Source organism: Vulpes lagopus, chromosome 2 (assembly GCF_018345385.1).
Source record: "Vulpes lagopus strain Blue_001 chromosome 2, ASM1834538v1, whole genome shotgun sequence".
NCBI lineage: Eukaryota > Metazoa > Chordata > Mammalia > Carnivora > Canidae > Vulpes > Vulpes lagopus.
In genome coordinates this window covers 119,361,711-119,382,485 of record NC_054825.1, presented here as the reverse complement: position 1 = coordinate 119,382,485, position 20,775 = coordinate 119,361,711, and the positions used below count along the sequence as shown (strand labels likewise).

At 42.1% G+C, this 20,775-nt stretch overlaps 1 protein-coding gene across 1 annotated transcript; it reads right to left on the bottom strand.

Moving 5' to 3' along the window:
- Nucleotides 1–1,663: 1,663 nt before the first annotated feature.
- Nucleotides 1,664–19,783, bottom strand: SMPDL3A (sphingomyelin phosphodiesterase acid like 3A). The gene is made up of 8 exons (XM_041735433.1): nucleotides 19,408–19,783; nucleotides 13,183–13,396; nucleotides 11,959–12,103; nucleotides 7,402–7,498; nucleotides 6,467–6,636; nucleotides 5,845–6,025; nucleotides 4,181–4,305; nucleotides 1,664–2,289 (listed from the first exon to the last, which is right to left on the bottom strand). The coding sequence occupies exons 1-8, from the start codon at nucleotides 19,517–19,519 to the stop codon at nucleotides 1,972–1,974; spliced, it is 1,362 nt and encodes a 453-aa protein (XP_041591367.1). The 5' UTR covers nucleotides 19,520–19,783; the 3' UTR covers nucleotides 1,664–1,971.
- Nucleotides 19,784–20,775: the final 992 nt, after the last annotated feature.

The window sequence follows — 20,775 nt, the reverse complement described above, 5'->3', positions numbered from 1 at the left end:
TAGGCCATGGAGAACCCTTGGCCCACTCCATTTCAAACACCTCAGAAATCTCCAAAGGCAATTGTTTTCCCCAGTGCTAAGGCCCAGATAAAAACGCATAGGGTTAGGAGACACCTGGCTGGCTTAGTCAGTAGAACATGTGGCTCTTGAACTCAAGGTCACAAATTCAAGTCCCACATTGGGTGTAGAGCTTACTTAATTAAAAAAAAAAAAAAACTACTTAAAAATCTATAGTTTTAGAATAGCTGGATTCCCTCAAAATGATCTTGAAGCACCTCAATGTCTCATAGTCCCTCTAAGTAACTATCCTAAAAGAGGTTATTTTCAAACTACAGAAAATAGGCATGCATTCCCCAATTAGATATCATGAACTGAAGCAAGCAGCTTCAGAGATTAAAAATTTTAAGCTGTAGAATAATGTAGAAAGGACCCTGCTTGTTCGTTGCCCCAAACCCCAGCAGATGCAGGAATTCCCTCCACCATGATCCTGCAAGCCTAAGCTTGTTCACTTCCAGTGTGGGGACTCATTGTGAGTCAGTGCACACCATCTTTGGTTCTTGCCATTTAAAATTTTTTTCTTACATAGCACAAACCTGTTTCCTTAAAACTTCTGCCCTTCCTTAACTTCTTTATATGTAAAAATATATAAATATATAATGTAGCCTTTTGACAATATCAACTTTGAATATAATTGAAGGCAGGATGATATCAAAATAATGTGATTATTTTATAACAATGAATTTTTGCTTTGTTTTCACATTCTCACTTCCAACAACCATACTCATTTATTTTTTAAACCTAAAAATTAAGAAAATATTTCCCTAATGAATAGCAATAGTCTCTTAGATGTTATATTTTTACTTTGCAATATTTGTGTTCTCAGCCCTTTGGAAATCAGAATAATTGAGTTTCATTATGATGAGCTCTTACATGTTTAAGTCACTTTTCTTTTTCTTACATGAAGTGAAACCAATCACAGGACAATGAATCTCACTCAGCTTATTGATTGACTTCAGATTGCTGATTCTTGTCCTCTTCAGTTAGCCAAAGTATTGAAGTTTCCTAAATCTCTGGGTCTCCTCCTCCTCTTTTCTACTTGAAGTCTCCCACTTAGCCGGGAAGCAAACAACAGCTTGAGAGAAGCTGCTGAGAGGCAAGCAACCTTGGGAGAACCCTAAAAACAATCCCACAAAATAAAGGCTCATTTTTATCCTTCTTGGAGTATTGTGACAAAGAAAACACCACTGCTGCGTCTTGGCATATTTCGTTGAGAAATATTCATATCTTTCAATTCATTTCAACAATTATTTACTAAAAGTGCCAGGCACTGGGCTAGGATCTAGGCCTTAAGCTAGTACTACACTTACAATAGGCACAACTTGTGACCTTCTCTTCCTTAAAGAGAAGAGACTTCCTTAAAGTGGAGAGGACTCCGCCTCACTCACACAGCAAAGACGGCAACTCATGTCCCATAGTGTTGCATAAGCCCCTAGATGGCCTCAATGAGACGTTGGTGTTTTTCCAACAGCAGCTGGTGCTTGGAAACAATGTTAGCCTCAGTTTATACATGAGATTTAAACAGTTTGAACCTCAGTTTACACATGAGCTTTTAACAAGAGCGAATTAAAAGAAAATTTCCCTTTTTAAAGTAATTCATCACACCTGAGGAGAAATCATTTGCTTTATTGTATAAATGGTAATTTCAAGAGTGTACAAGAGTATAAATTAGGCATATAAACTGGAAGATCAGATATTCACATCCAGACATCATTCTAGTAAGGCACAGTTTGAATATATTCGATGTAGTAAAGATTTAAAGTGTTACAAATATCTACATTTGAGGATTATAAAAAAGAAAGCCAAGCTAGGAATTTTGCTTGCCCGCTCTAACTCAAAGATTTATGTAACAATTCACACAAACTGATCTCAGAAACAGAACAATGCTGCATTTTCTACAAACTGTGAAATACTTTAAGGATGGTGTTTTATATAATGTTGTTTGAGGCAATCTTTGTAGGAAATATGATCAAGACTCAAAATTGCACAAATTTGATAGGCCTTACATTTCCCATCGCAAATTACACTGCTGTCGTAACTCACAAAGAAGTACTTGTAGTATTTCATAAACTGCTCATTGCCCGGGGTTGTAAATTGTTTTGCTAGTCCATACAAACTTTTTGGCTGTAAATCTTCAATGTTGTAGGTCTGTGTCAGCACATATTCCAGCTCCCAATTGGATTCTCCCTTTAGATTTGCATCTGTCAGGTTCAAATAATACTGCAACATATCCTATATCAAAAACAGTAACAAAGCTTGGTTCATTCTTTGGCATCTAACGTACCACACAGCAAGAAGAGTCCTTATTAGGATTTATGTGACACTCTTAATTTAACGTTGTAGTCATTTTAGATAAAAATGAGTATTGGTTTTGCTAAAAAACAAGTCTTGACAGAAAAGTCTATATTACTTTTTTTCATATTAAAAATAATGGCAGAACATAATAGAAAACAATCTAAACTATATGGAGACATGTACAAAATAAAAAGCTTTCGACTCACACACCTCAGAAGTAACCACTGTTAATAGCTGCATATAAATCAGTGGTGTGGGGGCAGCTTGTATCAGTTCACAGAGCCCATTACCAAATTTTCAGGAATCTTGAAAGTTAATTGACATCACTTTGGCAGCTTAAAATTGGCCATGATGGGAGTATCATGGAAATCGGCACTATAAATGAAAGTGGTTCTTTTTCCTTAGTGAGGAACTTGCTGAACATATATCAGCACTCCCGTGTATGTGTGTTGTTCTACACTTCATGTACAAATCAAATATAAATACTGAGAATATATATACCTACTATGTTTTTGTCCTTTCAAAAAAATGAAGTTATATTCTGTATTGTTTTGCACTTTTAAAAATAATTTAGTGGGCAGCCTGGGTGGCTCAGCAGTTTGGTGCTGCCTTCAGCCCAGGGCATGATCCTGGAGACCCGGGATCAAGTCCCACGTCAGGCTCCCTGCATGGAGCCTGCTTCTCCCTCTGCCTGTGTCACTGCCTCTCTCTCTCTCTGTCCTCCATGAATTTAAAAAAAAATCTTTAAAAATAATTTAGTGCTATGTCAGGGTATCTTTTCATATATATATATATATATATATATATATATATATACACAAACACAACATGTACATGTATACACATATATAATACATATGTATATATATGTGTATCTGACATTCAGATCCAAAAATAGGGAACTAATAGTTGTAAAAATAATTCAGTCAACTGTTTTATTTCGTTTAATTTAATGTTTATGAATAAATCTGATTTCCCTTGCCCTTTCTTCATTAAAACACACTCTGCAGAATAAGAAAGCTATCTCTATCAAATTTATCTGGAAAAAAAGGCATTTACATCAATAGAGACTTTAGTTGAAAAATTCTTTTCAAATTATATTAATATAATTTTTATTAATTAAAAGGGGCAGTACTCATAAGCAAAAATCCCAGCCTTTTGACGTTAAACTGATCTAAAGTAGAGCCGTATATAAGCTCCAGAGAACTTTTGTCTCAAAAATAAATATCCAGCTCAATTTTACTTTCTTTACAAAAAATTTTTTGACATTTATTGAGTGCTTACTATAAGCCAAGCATTTTTCTAGGTGCTTTACATATATTTGTTCATGTAATCGTCACAGCAGCTCTGTGAGGTCAGTAATACTTCGCTTCAACCTCGTTTTACAGAGGAATAGATTGGGAACAGCAAGTTAGGTAAAACAACTAGTTTGTTTTAGCAAAACAAGTTAGCAAAAACAACTCTTGAGGGAGTGTGGTTTCAGAGTTTACAATCATCTACACAGCTATGTTCTAGAGAAGAATAATTTGGAACAAATATAGCTTAGTGAAAAGTTTCCATATGTATACAAGTCCACAAATCAGGCCCTCCCAATGTGCAAAACAAATGTGAAGTCCTTAGATGAACAGAAACAACCTCCCAAAGGCTGACGTCATTTACCCATACTTAGAAAGTGCTGATAAGCCAAATATAAAAAAGAGGAAGGACGTCATGAGATTTCAATATAGAAACCTCTTACATAGTTAAGCTGAAAACATTCAACTAAACAAATGAAAACTACAAAGACGTGCATAAATATGGGGTCAATTTTAAAACTATGCCAACTTACCAGTAATTTATAGTCATGAGGATCATACTGGAACAGCCTGATGCCAGGATTGTTGGTCTGTTTTTGTAAAACACTCTTCACTGGGGTAACAGCAGGAGCCACAAACAAAGAATTTATTGGACTTCCTGGACAAAACATACGTACATAAACATATATTTTTAATTGAGCTTAACTTTATTAAAAATATGAACAAATTCAAGATTAAGAGATTAACAGGCATAACAGCCAAATGACATGGTCCTTGATGAATCTTGACTTGAAACAACTATAAAGAGACACTTTTGAGAAACTAGAAGAATTTTTATTATGATCTGGTATCAGAGGATACCAAAGAATTATCGTTGATCTGGTTAGGTAAGTCAGTCATATTATAATTATGTAAGTTATCCATATATTTTAGCAATGCACACAGAAGCATGCAGGGCTAAAACAGATCTAATGCTTGAGATTCATTTTCAAATGCTTGAGAAAAATAAAGAAATAAAAAAAAGTGAATGGACAGAGCAAATGTGGCAAAATCTTAATAGATGTTAAATATAAATGATGATACAGGGGTTATTTTATTATTCTCTGCTTTTAAGTATATTTGGAATATTTGAAAATATTAATAATAACAAAATCCAAGTTATTGCAAGTACACACACATACACAAATACAAAACTAGTTAGTTCTGTACACATACCTAGAACAATATGCCAATAATTACATACTAAGAATCTGATTAGTGTCAGCATGTTTTTATACATATATGTCATAGAACTAAATTTCTGAATAAAACAGCTATCATATGCTGAAAAAATGGTCATTTTTACCAAGCCTATTCATTGTAGATGGAAGAGGTAAAGCAGGGAGCCTGCTTCTCCCTCTCCTCCAGGCTCTTGCTATCTCTGTCACTATCTCTTTCCCTCCTCAAGTAAATAAATAAATTCATAAATAAATGAAAGAAAAAAAGAAAGAAAGAAAGAAAGAAAGAAAGAAAGAAAGAAAGAAAGAAAGAAAGAAGGAAAGAAAGAAAGAAAGAAGTAATGCATTTTGAAAATACTCTCCAATTGCTGAAAAAAAAAAAATTTTTTTTTCCAGGCTGGCTACTCTAAAAATCAGAACTCCTATTTCGTTAACTCCCAATTTTCTGTCCTCGTGAGGAAGTCATCTTTACAAATAAGTAATCACTATTTGTTTGATGCTAGAGCTTCTATTTTTTCTTTTAATTCTGAGTAGAGACAATGTTGATTAGCACTTAAAATTGAGTGCTTGTTATATTTTAAACCAGTTGTAAATTGTGCTTTGCTAATCAAATTCCGAAAGGTAAAATAAGTCATATCAAAAGAAACTTGAGTCTAAGAGGTAAACAACAAACAGCAATATTCCTCTAAACTTGAGGATCTAAAAGAAAAGTTGAGTGAGGTGAGGGTTTCAGAGCCTTTTTTGTTGACAGCTATCAGATGATGGTGGCCCCGCGAAACAAATAGGGAGAAACTTAATTGCAGATCTAAATATGAATTAGACCCTTGACTCACAAGCATAGAAGATAATTCAGAAAAATCTGGTGCTGACAGATTGATTTAGTGAAACTTTTAATTTGCTGGATCATAAAAATTACTGGATATTCACTGCTTTGCTCTAGCATCTTGGATTGGGGAGATGCAAACAGAACAACATATTACCTTTTGTATCAGAAAGAACCATAATGCTATCTCTGTGAGTGTGTCCATAAAATTGTCCTGCAATGATATTGCTGTATTTTCTAAAAATCTCTATCAATTTCTCATTATAGAATTCTCTCATTGCCATGGTGCCACCTGAATAGGGCAGATACCCCACTGGGATATGTGCTATGATGTACACCTGGAGAAAGAAACACAACAAGGACTGATGAGAATCTTTCTGCATATTTATCATAACCAAATGGCATTTAGATACCCAAGATTGAAAGTATACTGATTAAAATTTAGAAAGCAAATATACCACCCCTCCTATCACCAAAAACAGATGAAATTATAAAACTATTAATATCTTTGCATTTAACTCATTTAAACTGCACTGTTGATGATATATGGTAACTGTGACCTTGGTCACATCTTTTTTTAAATAAAAAAACAGATGTCAATCAATCTTCAAAGCATTAAAAGCAAAGCAAAACACAGTAGAGTTGATTAGATCATAAGGTGTTTCATGCAAAAATGTCTTCCATTTTAATACTTTTATTAATAATACCAAACCCCATTTGAGTTAATAAATACACAAATTTAGCCCCTGTTTATCCCTTGATTTTGGTCTCTGGGATACCTTCTCATTATTTTGCTGAGAGGTGTTCAGTGTATTTTCTAGCCATTCAAACTGATCTGCTGGGTCAGTCTTATTCAGCGTCATGATATTTGGGCCATAGTACAAGTTTGTGTTTAGACTGATGATCCTAAGGTTCAGATTAGGTGAAACTTTCTGTGAATAAAAGCCACCTATAAAAACAAATGTAAGACAGACTCTAGAAAAACACACACACAGATTCACAGTGATTATGAAAACAAATTCTTAATTATGATTTACAAGCCAGTCAGGAAGGTCATACTTATTTCTCATTATTTAGTTCATACGTACATAGGTTGTCATTAAATAAGAATCAGGTTTAATGCTTACTGAAAACCTACTGAGTGCCGCGTTGAGTGGTGGCACTTCCGCGCATCGAACTAACAACAGTTGTATCCAATATCCAGATGAAACAATGATTAAGTGTTTTGGCACTAAACCATGAGGCATCAAATTTCAGAAAAGAAATATTAATGCATTAACTCCTAGTTTTGCATGTTTGGGGAGTTAAGATGAGAGATACCACGAGACATAAAATGCAGAGACTGGGAACGCAGTTGGACCTTTCCAGAGATCTCCTGGAAGAGATATTATATAATCCAGAGCTACTACAGTCTCCATGAGGATGAGGCTTAAAGGCAAACCCCACTCACACCTGGGAGCCAGTGACAAGAACCCCCCCGGGTCTGCTGCAACGGTACTTTCAGAGCTGGCACCTGACCTTGGACCTGCTCTCTGCCCTGGGTCCACTCACCATCTGTGCCTCTCTTCATCTTTTGAACATGACTTACGGGCCTCCAGAAAAACTGGGCACATCCCGAATGAACACACCCACCCAATCAAACATTAAAGATCTTAGTCTAAACAACATCAATAAAAATAGAGACAAAATAAGGACAAATAAATCTTTCACTTACCTTTCCTTAAGGTATGGAGAGCTTCTTTATCTAGCCAGGGTTCCCAGAGATCTGCTACTGCATTGTACACCCTGCTGGTGACTACAGGCAGCTGATCCTGGCCACAAACAATATAACCCACCATTGAAACTTTAAAGACACATGGATTAACTAATTTAAACATTACTTGAACACTTAGTACTAGGTTGGATATCTGGAATTGCAAGGATGAATACTAGATGGACTTTAATCTTTAAGGAATTTGTAATTTAAGGAGACAAAAAAATATGTAATCAATCACCTATAAGAAAATGTGCAAGGTGCACTACCCCAGAGCTTCTAGAAGGATAGAAGTGTGAACAATTGCGTCTGGCCTATGGTGTCGGGGGGGAAAGTGAAGAGAGTATGCTAACCAGGCCTTGAATAATGATTTCAAGGTAACAAGAAAGGACATCAGAGCAAAGGCAATGGCCCAGACACCAACACACACAGTGCTGTATACAGAAAGAAGCTCCCGTGCTGGTTGGCCAGGATATAGGATGGATGTGGGAGGGAGATCATTAAAGAGAGAGAGGCAGGCTTGAGCCTGAACACGCAGGGCCTGGTATAGCACGCTGAGGGAATGGAGAAAACTTCAGGACTTTAGAATTAACCAAAGTCCCCTAAAATGTTCACACTAGTATAAAACTTCTAAATGAAAAGTTACAACCACATGCTTTTGATTTGAAGAATATCAGTAGGTTTTGATTCCTTAAACAATATGTGTCCAAAACATTTTTATTACCATAAAGTATTTTTTTATCATCCTGTTTTATCATATTATTATTTTTAAGATTTTATTTCTTTATGCATGAGAGACACAGAGAGAGAGAGAACCAGAGGCAGAGACACAGGCAGAGGGAGAAGCAGGCTCCCTGATGTGGGGACTCGATCCCAGATCCCGGATCCCAGGATCACGCCCTGAGCCGAAGGCAAACGCTTAACTGCTGAGCCACCCAGGTGTGCCCTGTTTTATCATATTATAATAAAGAATCTTTATGGTGACATAAGCTTTAAGGAAGGAAAAAAAAAACCCAAAGCTTTAAGAAAGTACATACTCAATAAGAATCCACAAATGATTTGTGAAATTAAGTAATCATCCCTATTTTTTGTTTTAAAAAAATTATATGAATAAACTGAAGCCATTTTCTTTACTCTTCCTCATATTCTTCTGTATATTAGTGATATAGACCTATCTCTTAAAGAAGTTTTCCTGTCAGCATCAGCTAAAATGCTTAGTTATTTTTCAAGATGACACCCAAGTCGCATTAGTTCCTAATATATATCCCTAATACATGATGAAAATAGAAGTACATTCAGGGAATATAATAATCAAATAACTTGTTCTAACTAGAACTATCTTAAGTATATTTTCAAATTGTGTCATATATCAGAGGCATCTGTCTGAAACCATACAATGACTTATAAGCCAATCTGAATTCTGATTAAAAATGGGTCACCGTCATCATCATCAAAAACCTAAAAATGTTGGCCATTTATGTTAGCCATGGCAACATACCAGTGTGGTCATGTATAATCTTAAAATTATATAAAATTACTCTGGACTCTTTTCTCAATTTTAGATATGAGAAATATGAGCACCAGAGAAGTTAGATGATTCATCCAGGGACAGCTGGGCAGTTCCAGAGCTTGGTCTAAATCCCAGGTTTTTCCACCATCACTCCTATGTCTAATTATCTGTTGGACCATGCCATCATCTCAGTCCTCTCTGGCTGTGACATGAGCACGGCCGAGAAATGAGGTATAATGAGAAGTGACTCACCCATAAGTTTGGTGGCACCAGCCTTGCCAGCGTAGGAGTAAATGAGGACCCTGGCCCAGACTGCTTCCTTGGGTGGCAACTGAAAAGAATCTCCAGGCTGCCCACACTAATATCTACTTCTGATGTAATGGGTGGGGACATGCATCTGTGTATGTATGTTTATGTAACTATGTTTACGTGCATGTTTACGAGATTATAATGGAGAAATAATACTTGTCAAATTATCTGCTTGATTTGTTACTAATGTATTTGTTACTAATGTTCACTAGAATTCAATCTCAACCATCAGTCTGTAGGAGAATTTGTCATGGGGCTTTCACATTACATTTGATATTGCCAAAACTGGGGGTGGGAGGGAAGGATGGAAGTAGAATGGTAGAAAGATTTTTAGATATAAAGTCATAAGCTAGGAAGAGAAAAAAAAAATTAACTCTGTAAGGTATAGAGGCTGCTCAAATACCCTAGCAGGACATGTCATAGGATATATTTTAGAATTTGGATATTATCTATATCTTTGAATTATTTTAAGATTTGGCTTCACAAAAAGAAGACAGAAAGAAAAGTAAAATAAAACAAATCCTCAAAGGAGTTGGGAAAAGTGTATCCCATGTCACTGCTTATTGCTGTAATAGCTGCCACTCCACTTACTGAGGACCTAGTATGTGCCAGGTAGGAAACCATGCCCTTTTCACGTAATATCACTAATTCTCACAAAAACTTTCCACGGTAGGTATTATTGCTCCTATTTACAAATGTACAACTTATGGGTCAAGGACATTAAGTGAATTATCCAAGTTGGTCAAGCTATTAGGAGCAGAGCAGGATGGGGGTTTGCATTCTAGTGAATACGACTCTAAATCTCATGTGTTCTCCCCTGTGCCAATCTGCCTTGTCTCCTAAAGCAGATAAAAATAAGGTGCCTGGGGCACTTGGGTGGCTCAATGGGTTAGGAGGCAGACTCTTGGTTTCACCTCGGGTTCTGACCTCGGGATCCTGTGATCCAGTCCCACGCTGGGCTCCACCCTCAGCCAGGAGGCTGTTTTAAGTTCTCTCTCTCCCTCTGACCCTCCCCCATCAAGCTCTCTCTAAAATAAATAAATAAATAAATAAATAAATAAATAAATAAATAAATCTTTTTAAAAAAAGGCAATGTAGGCAGCCTCTGGCTTCTAGAGATTGTTCATCCCCAAGCCTCTGCCCAGTGTGGCCTAATATCTCAACAATAACAAGGTTGACCACTGGCTTAGAGGGTGACTCCCAAAGACTAATATATTGTTCATCTCAAGCCTGGAGGCCAGTGCCAAGAAGGTACTTGAAACTTAAGCTCATCCTAGAAGACAAATTTTCAAAATTTAGGTGATCGAAAGCCCTCAGTAAGTGTTCTTTTGACATGAGATGGAAAAAGTATTCTAAAAGAAGATAAAACTAGACAAAAAGAGGCATGAAAGTAAATACTGTGTTCAGGAATGCTGAGTATGTTAACCTGGCAAGAACAAGGGATGTATGAAAGGATGTCAGTCTAACTGAGCACAAAAGATCCAGGACATGCGCTCCACCACTAAGTGACTGTGAGCACGTGAACAAGCGACGTGACATTTCTGGGCCTCAGTTTTCTCATCTACAAGACGAAGAGTTGATCTAGACCAAGGCTCAGTAAACTCTTCCTATAAAGGGCCAAATAATAAATATTTCACAGGCCATACAGTCTCTGTTGCCACATTTCTACTCTGCTGATCTAGTGCAAAATCAGCAATACAGAAAGCACAGCCATGGCTGTGTTCCAATAAGATTTTATTCACAAAAACAAGGGGCAGGCCAAATGTGGACCACAGGTCAAAGTTTGCCAAGCCCTGAACTGCTAAGCAACCTCAGAGATCTCTTGAATTGGTACAAGTCTAAGATTCTACACCACTAAGACAGGACCCCGTAGCCAGCACCGGTATCCAATTGTTATGTACAGGCTACGTAACAAACAGCCCCTCTAACAGGTTGAGACCTGAGCTCATCAGGCATGAAATATTCTGAACACAATTTCTGTCTTGAATTACATCTTAATTAGATAAACTAGACTTGAACAGGAACCTCCCTCTTTGGTTCTTAGGAGAGTTTGCTATGTTTTTGTTGTTCATCATAATCTAGCATGGATCAGAGCATGGAGAACTTTGTACACCCGATAGAAATCCTGCTAGATGTAAACATTTGTCAATATTAAACTTACTTGCTCACCTTACCACAGAAATGTGAATGAATGACAAAATTATTTAAAAGAAAGTAGAAATTGAGGAAGATTATGAAGGAAAACAGGAATCAATAATCCATAAACTAGGTAATTTGCTTCCAAAACTCACAATACACGTAATTTGTTATGGGTTAGTAAAAGCCACTTTAACGTCCTCAGAGCACTTGTCTTACCTTCTTCTATAGTTGTTAAGAGCACACTCTACCTCCATGAGCCCCACTACCAGGCCCCACCATCAGCCACTTATTGTCCTAATTTTGACAGTTCCTGAATGGAAAAATCCTTTAAACACTTGTGGAAGTTGAAATCAAATTTACCTGTGGCCGGGCAGCCCAGGTGGCTCAGCGGGTTTAGTGCCGCCTCCAGCCCAGGGCGTGATCCCGGAGACCCGGGATCGAGTCCCACATCGGGCTCCCTGCATGGAGCCTGCTTCTCCCTCTGCCTGTGTCTCTGCCTCTCTCTCTCTCTGTGTGTGTCTCTATGAATAAATAAATAAAATGTTTAAAAAAAAATTTACCTGTGGCCAATAGTCATGATTACCCAGCGCAGGGAAAACCTGGCCATTCGGAAAGAGATTCTGGATGGTGGCTGTCATGTTAGCAATCACATTTATGACTTTCTCTGTTGAGAGTTCATGCACTGGAACATGAGGTGGGCTGTCCCTGAAAAGGAGACAGAATTATAGGGACAAAATCAATTTCTAAACCATTTTTCTTAAAGATGTCTATTTCAGAGAGAGAGAGAGAGCACAAGTGGGGCAGGGAAGGGCAGAGGGAGAGGATGAGAGCAAATCCTCAAGATGGAGCCCCACATCGGGCTCCATCCCAGGACCCTGAGATCCTGACCCCAAGAGTACGGCCACTTAACCAACAGAGCTACCCAAGTGCCCTGAGAACAAAACCAATTTCTATAAAAAGTCACTAGACTTGTGCATGATGACTTGCCATATTATCATGCACACTTCCACAACAAAACAACAGATGATTGTTGAGTTGATATACTCTTCATTTACCTTTCTCCCACCCAGAATCCTATTTTTAAAAATTTGTGTAATATGAATACAAACACAAGCCCTATCACACTGCTTGACTGAAGATTTACAAGAGGCAAATATTTTTGTAATTAAAAGCACAGATTCCACAGGTAACAGGCCTAGAGTCAAGTCCCAGCTTTGCCATTCACTAGCTGTGTGCACTTGAACAAGTTACTTAGATGCTCAGCCTTCATTTGTTCATCTGTAAAATGGGAATAATAATAATAGCATCAATTGTGAAGACTAAATGAGTTATAATGTATAAATTGGCTAAATAGCATCACGGTCATTACTGCAGGCACAGGAAATATAGACCTCGTCACTCTGTAATGACAGATGATGTTTATAAAATTACTATCACAGGTCAACTCCCTTTGTAGCCTTTTGCTTTAATTATTTGATCAAGACCTATTATCACATTAATAAACACCTCAAAACACTGACCTAGGCGTGGAGTCACCTCTTAGCTAACATCAACATTTTCCTAGAGTCTATATTAGAAAAATAAAATAAAATAAAAATTCTGAGACCTCTAAAATCTTCCTTATCTCTAGTAATCTAATGATTAATATGACATAGCATTTCTAAAACCCCAATAATTCTTAACTTAAAACCTAATTAATCTTTATAGGAATTCAGCATTCTAATGAAGCTGAGGACACCGGAGATAAGCATTGAGAAACTAAGAGTGTGTATATAATCACTTACCCTGTCCATATCATGAAAGATGCTTCTTGTCCCGAATTTTTAATAAAATCAAATGCTGACAAAATAAGGTCATATGGAGAATCACACAGAACATCTCCAAAAGGGCCGGGATTGGAGGCATTTGCGCCTTTAGATGATGCACACACTTTTGTGTGGTCATCTGTGATGTGGTAAGTAGGGTCTAAGTGCAGGTCAGTCACATGCCAAAACTGTCCTGTTGGAATAGAAAAGAAATGGTGTTTAAAGACTCCTAACTCTGGGAAACAAACTAGGGGTGGTGGAAGGGGAGGAGGGCGGGGGGTGGGGGTGAATGGGTGATGGGCACTAAGGGGGGCACTTGACGGGATGAGCACTGGTATTATTCTGTATGTTGGCAAATTGAACACCAATAAAAAATAAATTATTATTAGAAAAAAAAGTAAAGAAATGGTGTTAAATCTACTCTCCTTTAGGAATGTCCATACAAGTATTTACAGTCAGACTAGAGACAGTCCTCCCTGTGATGGTGGAAAGCCTTAGTAACTGAAATTTCATTTGCCCTGAAGGGAAATACAATGCCTCCCTGTCAGAAGGTGAGGATTCTGAAGATAGTAGGAAGAATTTACTAAAATGTGTTACTTACACGTATCAGAACTGATGAGCTTAGGAATGGCATGACTACCTAACAAAGACTACGCAACAAACACTCAGTTGTGTCATGAAATATGGGGAGATATCCTTCTGAGAGATCACTGATAAAATTATATTGTGTCTTAATAGCCTAGTTCCTTCCTTGCAGAATTTAGAGTTTCAGAATTTATTTATGTTCTTCCTGTGGAAACATGATGTGGTCTGTGAGGGTTCCACAGTGACCAGGGGCTAAATCTCACTCCTCTTGACTTGAAAACCCTCGCCTGTCAACATTAGTGGAAAAAATATATATATAAATCTTTAACTACTAGCCTTAAGCCAAAAGAAGGATTTCCAGAAGCTCTTAAAAGGTACTAAATATAGGAACATCTAGTGCACACTTGTATCAAATGTTAATAATAGGAAGGAAAGCATTTGCTAAAGAGGATGAAACCATGGGTAGAAACCCAGAGCCCATGTCATAGCCCGGACAGGATTCTCTAATTGAAGGAAATACCAGTACTAATAATCATAGTAGTACCTCTCTTCATTAAGCATTTGTGCCAGGCGTTATAATAAGGAAACTAAATATACTATGTTCAGTTCATTCTCAAAACTACTCACTTGAAGTAAGAATCTTTGTTCACATTTTCGAGGTGAGAAGTGAATGCTGGGTCGATTAAGAAATTTGCTCAGGAAGACACAGCTAATAAACGGCAGGGTCAAAATCTGAACCCCATTTTGAAAGGTCCTCCAGTTTGCTTACAGCGAATTTACGTGGACTGTCTTACCACTTGGCTGCCTTCTCATATACAACTAATAAATTAGTTTCATATTGAGGCTTTTTCACACTTTGAATTTTGAGCTCACTCTGATCATGACTAACTTTTATCAGAAACACGTCAGAAGTGACATAGCAGCAGGTGCTACCCTAGGACCGTGGAGCAGACAAGAAGAATGCGAACTTTTATCTCTCTGGACAAAGCTGATAAAAGCTGAGTGAGTATGTGAGCAAACACCTGAAGAGAACCCAAAGCTGGATAATACAGCAGAACACTGAAAACTGTTCATTTGTTAAGGTACAAAAGGGAAGTTACATTTGGGCTGTTTTTTCTCCATAACATTGTTATAAGTTTATAACATATTGAACTTCATAGCCAAGAAGTGGAAGACAAAAGATCCAGAAGCAAATAGACCTAAACTAGTCTTTACAATCGATTACCTGGTATTCCATCCCCATTTGAAAACATTTGCCAAGAGGGATTTATTTTACTTTTTTTAAAAGATTTTATTAGTTTATTCATGAGAGACACACACACAGAGAAGCAGAGACACAGGCAGAGGGAGAAGCAGGCTCCCTGCAGGGAGTCCCATGTGGGACTCGATCCCAGGGCTCCAGGATCACGCCCTGGGCTGAAGGTGGTGCTAAACCGTTGAGCCACTCGGGCTGCCCAGATTTATTTTATTCTTTAGTGCAGAGAATATTCCAACTTGTATTTTTAGCTTGGACATACGTTAGCCAACGCACAGAGCGGGGTCGGCAAATAGCTCGGAATCAACCTGGAGGCTGTCCTTCTTGGCATAAAAATATATAGTACATCTTCTTTTATGTAAACATGCATTTTTAACCACTTGTAGAATGTTAGATTATAATAAACTGCACACAGAACAGTACAGTGTTGCAGTTAAGAGTGGGGACTCTGGAGTGAGATGACCACGACTTTAAATGCAGGGGCGCCTCAGTGGTGCAGTGGGTTGGTCTCAGCTCAGGTCGTGATCTCAGGATCATGGGATCCAGCCCATGTAGGGCCCCACCCTCAGGGCCAAGTCTGCTTAGGACTCTCTCTCTCTCTCCCTCTCCCTCTGCCCCTCCCCACTTCTCTCTCTGATTTTAAATCAATCAATCAATCGACCCAAGCTCTGCTTACTAATCTGTGTGATCTTGTCTTGTTTCATCTGCAAAATGGGAAGACTATGACTGCGTTTTGTATGAGGGTTAAGTGACTTAGTAGAAGAAAAGCTCTTAAAAGAAACCAGGCATTTAGTAAACTCGATGCTAGTTATAGTTATTTTGACCCCAAGCTTGAAATTGAGATTGAACCTCTTCATTTCCAAGCAACAGTTAAAATGTATCAAGTACTTACTGTTAGCTTAGTACTGTTTTTTTCTTTTTACTTTTTTTTTTTTTTCATGCTTTACCTGCATTAACTCATCATGGTTTTCATTTTACGGGCAAGGAATTGCAGCATACAGAGATTAAGTCCAAGTCACATGTGCCAATCCCAAGAGAGTCAAGATAGGGATTCAGGAGATATAACCCCACACTCCACGCTGCTCTTAACCCTGCACCGCTTGCCTCTGTGTGTGTGTTCACCCTTAAGCGTCCTTCCGTCTCACTTGCCTCATGTAAAATAGATGACAACACCTACGTGAGGTACCGTGACAACTAAGGAGCATGAGAGAATAAATATATTAAAATTGTAGAAACCCAAGCTAGGAACATATCAAGAACACACCTCTAGTACCTAGATTTATATATCCTGAGCATCTTAGAATATTTCTGACCTAGAGTGGGTCGGGTCCTCAATAAACATTTTTCAGTTAGGCACAGGAGGATTTCAGGGTTTCCTCAAGGTCACTTGGTGACTCCACAATGAAAGCTGAACTAGAACCAGTCTGTCCAGACTTCCAGTCTGTCCAGACTTCCAGTCTAGCCTTCTTTCCACTATATTGCATTGCCAGATACAGATAAGTGAGGGGTAATTATTTAGATGCACTGAAGGAAGTCTTTAAATAGAAACCAAAAGGAGCTCTGACAGGTTCTTAACCTGGGATTTATGAATAATGAACCTCTTGAGGCCTCACCTCCCACCTCTAGTGAAATTATATATAAAGTGCTGTGCATGCGTCTGTGTGTGTGTGTGTGTGTGTGTGTGTGTGTGTGTGTCTAAGGCCAAAGACCTGGCCTGTGGCCCACACTCTGCTATAGATTCCCTGGTTCTCAGTCCAAAGCTCTTTTTACTACACAATGATTTCTGTCTTGTTCTGCAGATAATCTTAAACAAGATTTCCGCAAATGTATGTGCATATGCAGCTGTCAACATATCTAGATAAATGCTCAACATTATCCCCCCAAAACTTATAATTTACCTAACGACATTATAATTATCCTAAAGAACCTAATAAACCATAATTTAGATGTTTGGACACATGGTTATTGTTTCCAACAGGTATTTTTGTTTGCTTGCTTATAATGTCAGTCCCTACCAAATACTTGTGCAGGCCCTGCTGTACTAATTCTGAAGAGTTGGAGACAGACACCCAGGTAAGGTCTCTCTGAGTTGTCCTCTGAGCCCTGGGACTTGACAGGGCGGGGAATTTACACACACACACACACATACACACACAAACACCTACCCCAAGTGAGCAGAGGCCTTTCGTGGTGGGTGTTGTAAAGGAAGCAATTTAGGATGGAGTCAGGAGGAGAGAGAATGTCACATTGAGTGGAAAACAAATAAAATAATATATCCAATGAAAGTGCTGAATCAACACTTCGACAGGTCTTCAAACCGGGTCACCCCACCCCTGCCCCCTCCCTAAGTGACTCTACCTCCCTATCAAAACAGGGAACTGTAAGTGAAGATCTCCTAGACACCAGAAAGTTGTCATCGAGGCCTTCTGCCATCAGAGCCTTAAAACCAAACAGCAAATTTGCCATTGGGTGGTCCCAGGCACCCTGGGACATTTTATCTCAAAATCCTAAAAACACCACTAGCTTTACTAAAAGCAGAAAGCAGCATACACACGTATTTGGGGACAACTTCTTGTTATGACTGACAGTTGGGAAACCAGATTCACAGTTCTTGCTTTCAACTGCCTGACAGCTGAGTCATGAGAATTTGGCTCTCAGACAAAGAGGAGGTTCTTTTCTCAGAGCATTTCCAAAGGCGGGTGAGAGAGCGAGAGCGACGGAGAGGAGAGGGTCTAGGCACCAAGCACTGGTGTTTTGGGGACAGCTATGCCCCAACCACAAAACAGACCTCCACCTATCAAAACCCTCCCCCACCCCCCTAGCCCCGCTAATTAACAAAGCAATTCTTTTCCCAGGGAGTCAGGGAGGTGGGGGTACCTTCATCTTTGAAACTGAAGGCTCAAAAGACATCCTACAATGGGAAATTCGTGAGGCAGGTTGTGAGACCCCAATTCTCAGAGTTTCCTATTCCATAGGTGTGGGGTGGCCTGGAAACCCGCACTCCTAACCACTTCAGGGGATGCCCATGCTCTGGGCCCATCCCAGCTTGGCAGCCGCTGCTGCAACAGGTACTGCATTCGAGGGTCAAGAATGAATCAAGTTGGGAGCCGCGGTGGCGCAGCGGGGCCGGGAAGTGACCCTGGGGTCCCGGGATCGAGTCCCCATCGGGCCCCCCACACGGAGCCTGCTTCTCCGTCTGCCTATGTGTCTGCCTTTCTCTGTGTCTCTCATGAATGAATAAATAAAATCTTAAAATTAACAAAAATAATAATAAAAGAATGAATAAAGTTGGTCCCACTCCCGGGGAACCCAGGGGCATCCAGGTAACGGGGACAGAGGACACCCCGGTCCCGCTGAGCTGTGCATCCCGGTGGGGACCAGGAACCTCGCGGGTTCCCCAGGCTCGGTGAGGGCGCAGCGCCCCGCCGCCTGCTCGGGTTTCCCCGGAGACAGACGCGCGGAGAGCTCGGCCCAGCAGCGCCCCGGCCGCGCCCCCGCTCGCGGGGCACCTCCCCATCCCCCCGGCCCCTGGTCCCTCCCCCTCCGGTCCCCCGCACCCCGTGCCCCGCGCCCCCGGGCCCCTGCGCCCTCCCGACGCCCCGTGACCCCGCACACCCAAGCCGTGCCCCGCGCCCCCGCCGGCGGGGGTACCTCCCTCCATCCCGCCGGACCCCCGCGTCCCGGGTCCCCTGTGCCCCCCCCCACCCCCGCATCCCTCTGCACTCCTGCACCCGCGCCCCGTGCCCCCGTGCTCCCACGTCCCCGGTGCCCTCCGGTCTCCCCGGTCTCCCCTGTCCCCAGCACCCCGTGCCCCCGGTCTCCCTGCGCCCCCCGGTCCCCCGGTCTCCCCGCGCCCCCCGCGCCCCCCGGTCCCCTCGGTCTCCCCGTGCCCCCCGCGCCCCCCGGTCTCCCCGCGCCCCTCGGTCCCCCCGGTCTCCTCGGTCTCCCCGCGCCCCCCGCACCCTCCGGTCCCCCCGGTCCCCCCGGTCCCCCCGGTCTCCCCGCCCCTCGGTCCCCCCGGTCTCCTCGGTCCCCCCGGTCCCCCCGGTCCCCCCGGTCCCCCCGGTCCCCCCGGTCTCCCCGGTCTCTCCGGTCCCCTCGGTCCCCCCGGTCCCCCCGGTCTCCCCGGTCTCTCCGGTCTCCTCGGTCCCCCCGGTCCCCCCGGTCCCCTCGGTCCCCCCGGTCTCCCCGGTCTCTCCGGTCCCCCCGGTCCCCCCGGTCCCCCCGGTCTCCCCGGTCTCTCCGGTCCCCTCGGTCCCCCCGGTCCCCCCGGTCTCCCTGGGCGCCGCTCCTCCCCGCGCCGCGGCCTGGGGCTGCGTCCTCCCGGGGCGCGCACGGCTCCCCCCGCGGCCCCCGGGACTCACCGGCCGTCGGGGCGGGGCTCGGGCCTCCGGCGGGCGCCAGCGGCATCCCGAGCCCGGGCCGGCCTAGCCCGGCGGCCACCAGGCAGCAGACGAGCGCGCCGAGCAGCGCCATCCGGAGCGCGGCGGCGGGGAGGCGGGGCGGCAGGTGCGCTCGCCCCGGGCCGCGGGGCTCCTGGACCTTCGGCCGCCGCGGCCACCACCGGCCTCTTATGCGTCTGGCGGGCGACGGGCCTCGGGGGAAGGCGCCTGGGCAAACCCCAGCGGGGGGCCCTCCCCCCGGCCGCAGGTCCCGCGACCGCGCCCCCGGGAATCGCCGTGAGTGACGGTTCCCGGGCCCCACCCCGGGCCGAGTCCGTCGGAAACTCCGGGTGCGGGGTGGCGGGGCTAAGGGCCCAGCAAGGTGTGTTTTCTTAAAAAGCCCTCCAGGTGACGCTGCAGTGATGCTCACGTTGGAGAGCTCGGCTCAGGGACTCCAGGTTCCAGGCCTTTTGCTTGGTTGCTCGTTGACAGCGTCTGGGCCCCGAGATGCCCGAGAAGCAGAAATAGAGCCGCTTGATCTTCCTCTTCTGAGGAATCTTTAAAGGTACTTGGCCCGACAGTGGGGCCGAGATCCCCCAGCCCGCCTCGGGTTCTTGGTTCCTTCTTTGGCCATTGAGGAGGATGCTGGCCTCCTGAAGGTCACCAGCACACAGCTTCAATTTGCAGGACGTGGAATTCCTCCGGAGAGGAAAATACCCTGCGGAATGACTGGCCTCATAAAAGATGCTATAAAATGTATTTGTTTCCCAGCCCAGGAAACCTTATATTATATCCCGTGTGGTTTAATTAATGGGCCACATGAAAGGGGCTTTGCAATGAATGGGAATCAAGGTGCTTCCGTTTTGTTTCATGTGCTGCCAGCGTAATTAGGGCCTGCCTCAGTTTTAGGGTCACTCAGAGAGCCCTTCAAGAAGCAAAATGCTTCCCAGGGGTGGCAGGATGGTCTTTGGAATTTCTCAGGCCAGCCACCTCAAAGGTATGGAGGAGAAGGGACAGGGGGAAAAAATGGTCAACAGATGAGAGAGAATGACTTTAAGGACAGCAGAATGACTTGTGTGTTTCTAGCCCAAACGTTTTCAAAGATGGGAAAAGGATTTTTTAATGTGTAAAAATAGCAATTTTCGGTCCACCCCCCCCCCCAACCTATTTCAATAAGTTTTACTGGAAGTGAATTGATTGTGAAGCAGTTCTTCAGAACCTAGGAATAAAATACCACACGCACGTGTTGAATCCTAAGCAGTGCTTGAAATCCTATAAAAGACAAAGGGTAGAAACATCATTCTCCCTTCTACTCCCTGTTTTCTTTTGTTTTCCTTTATACCTCCTCTA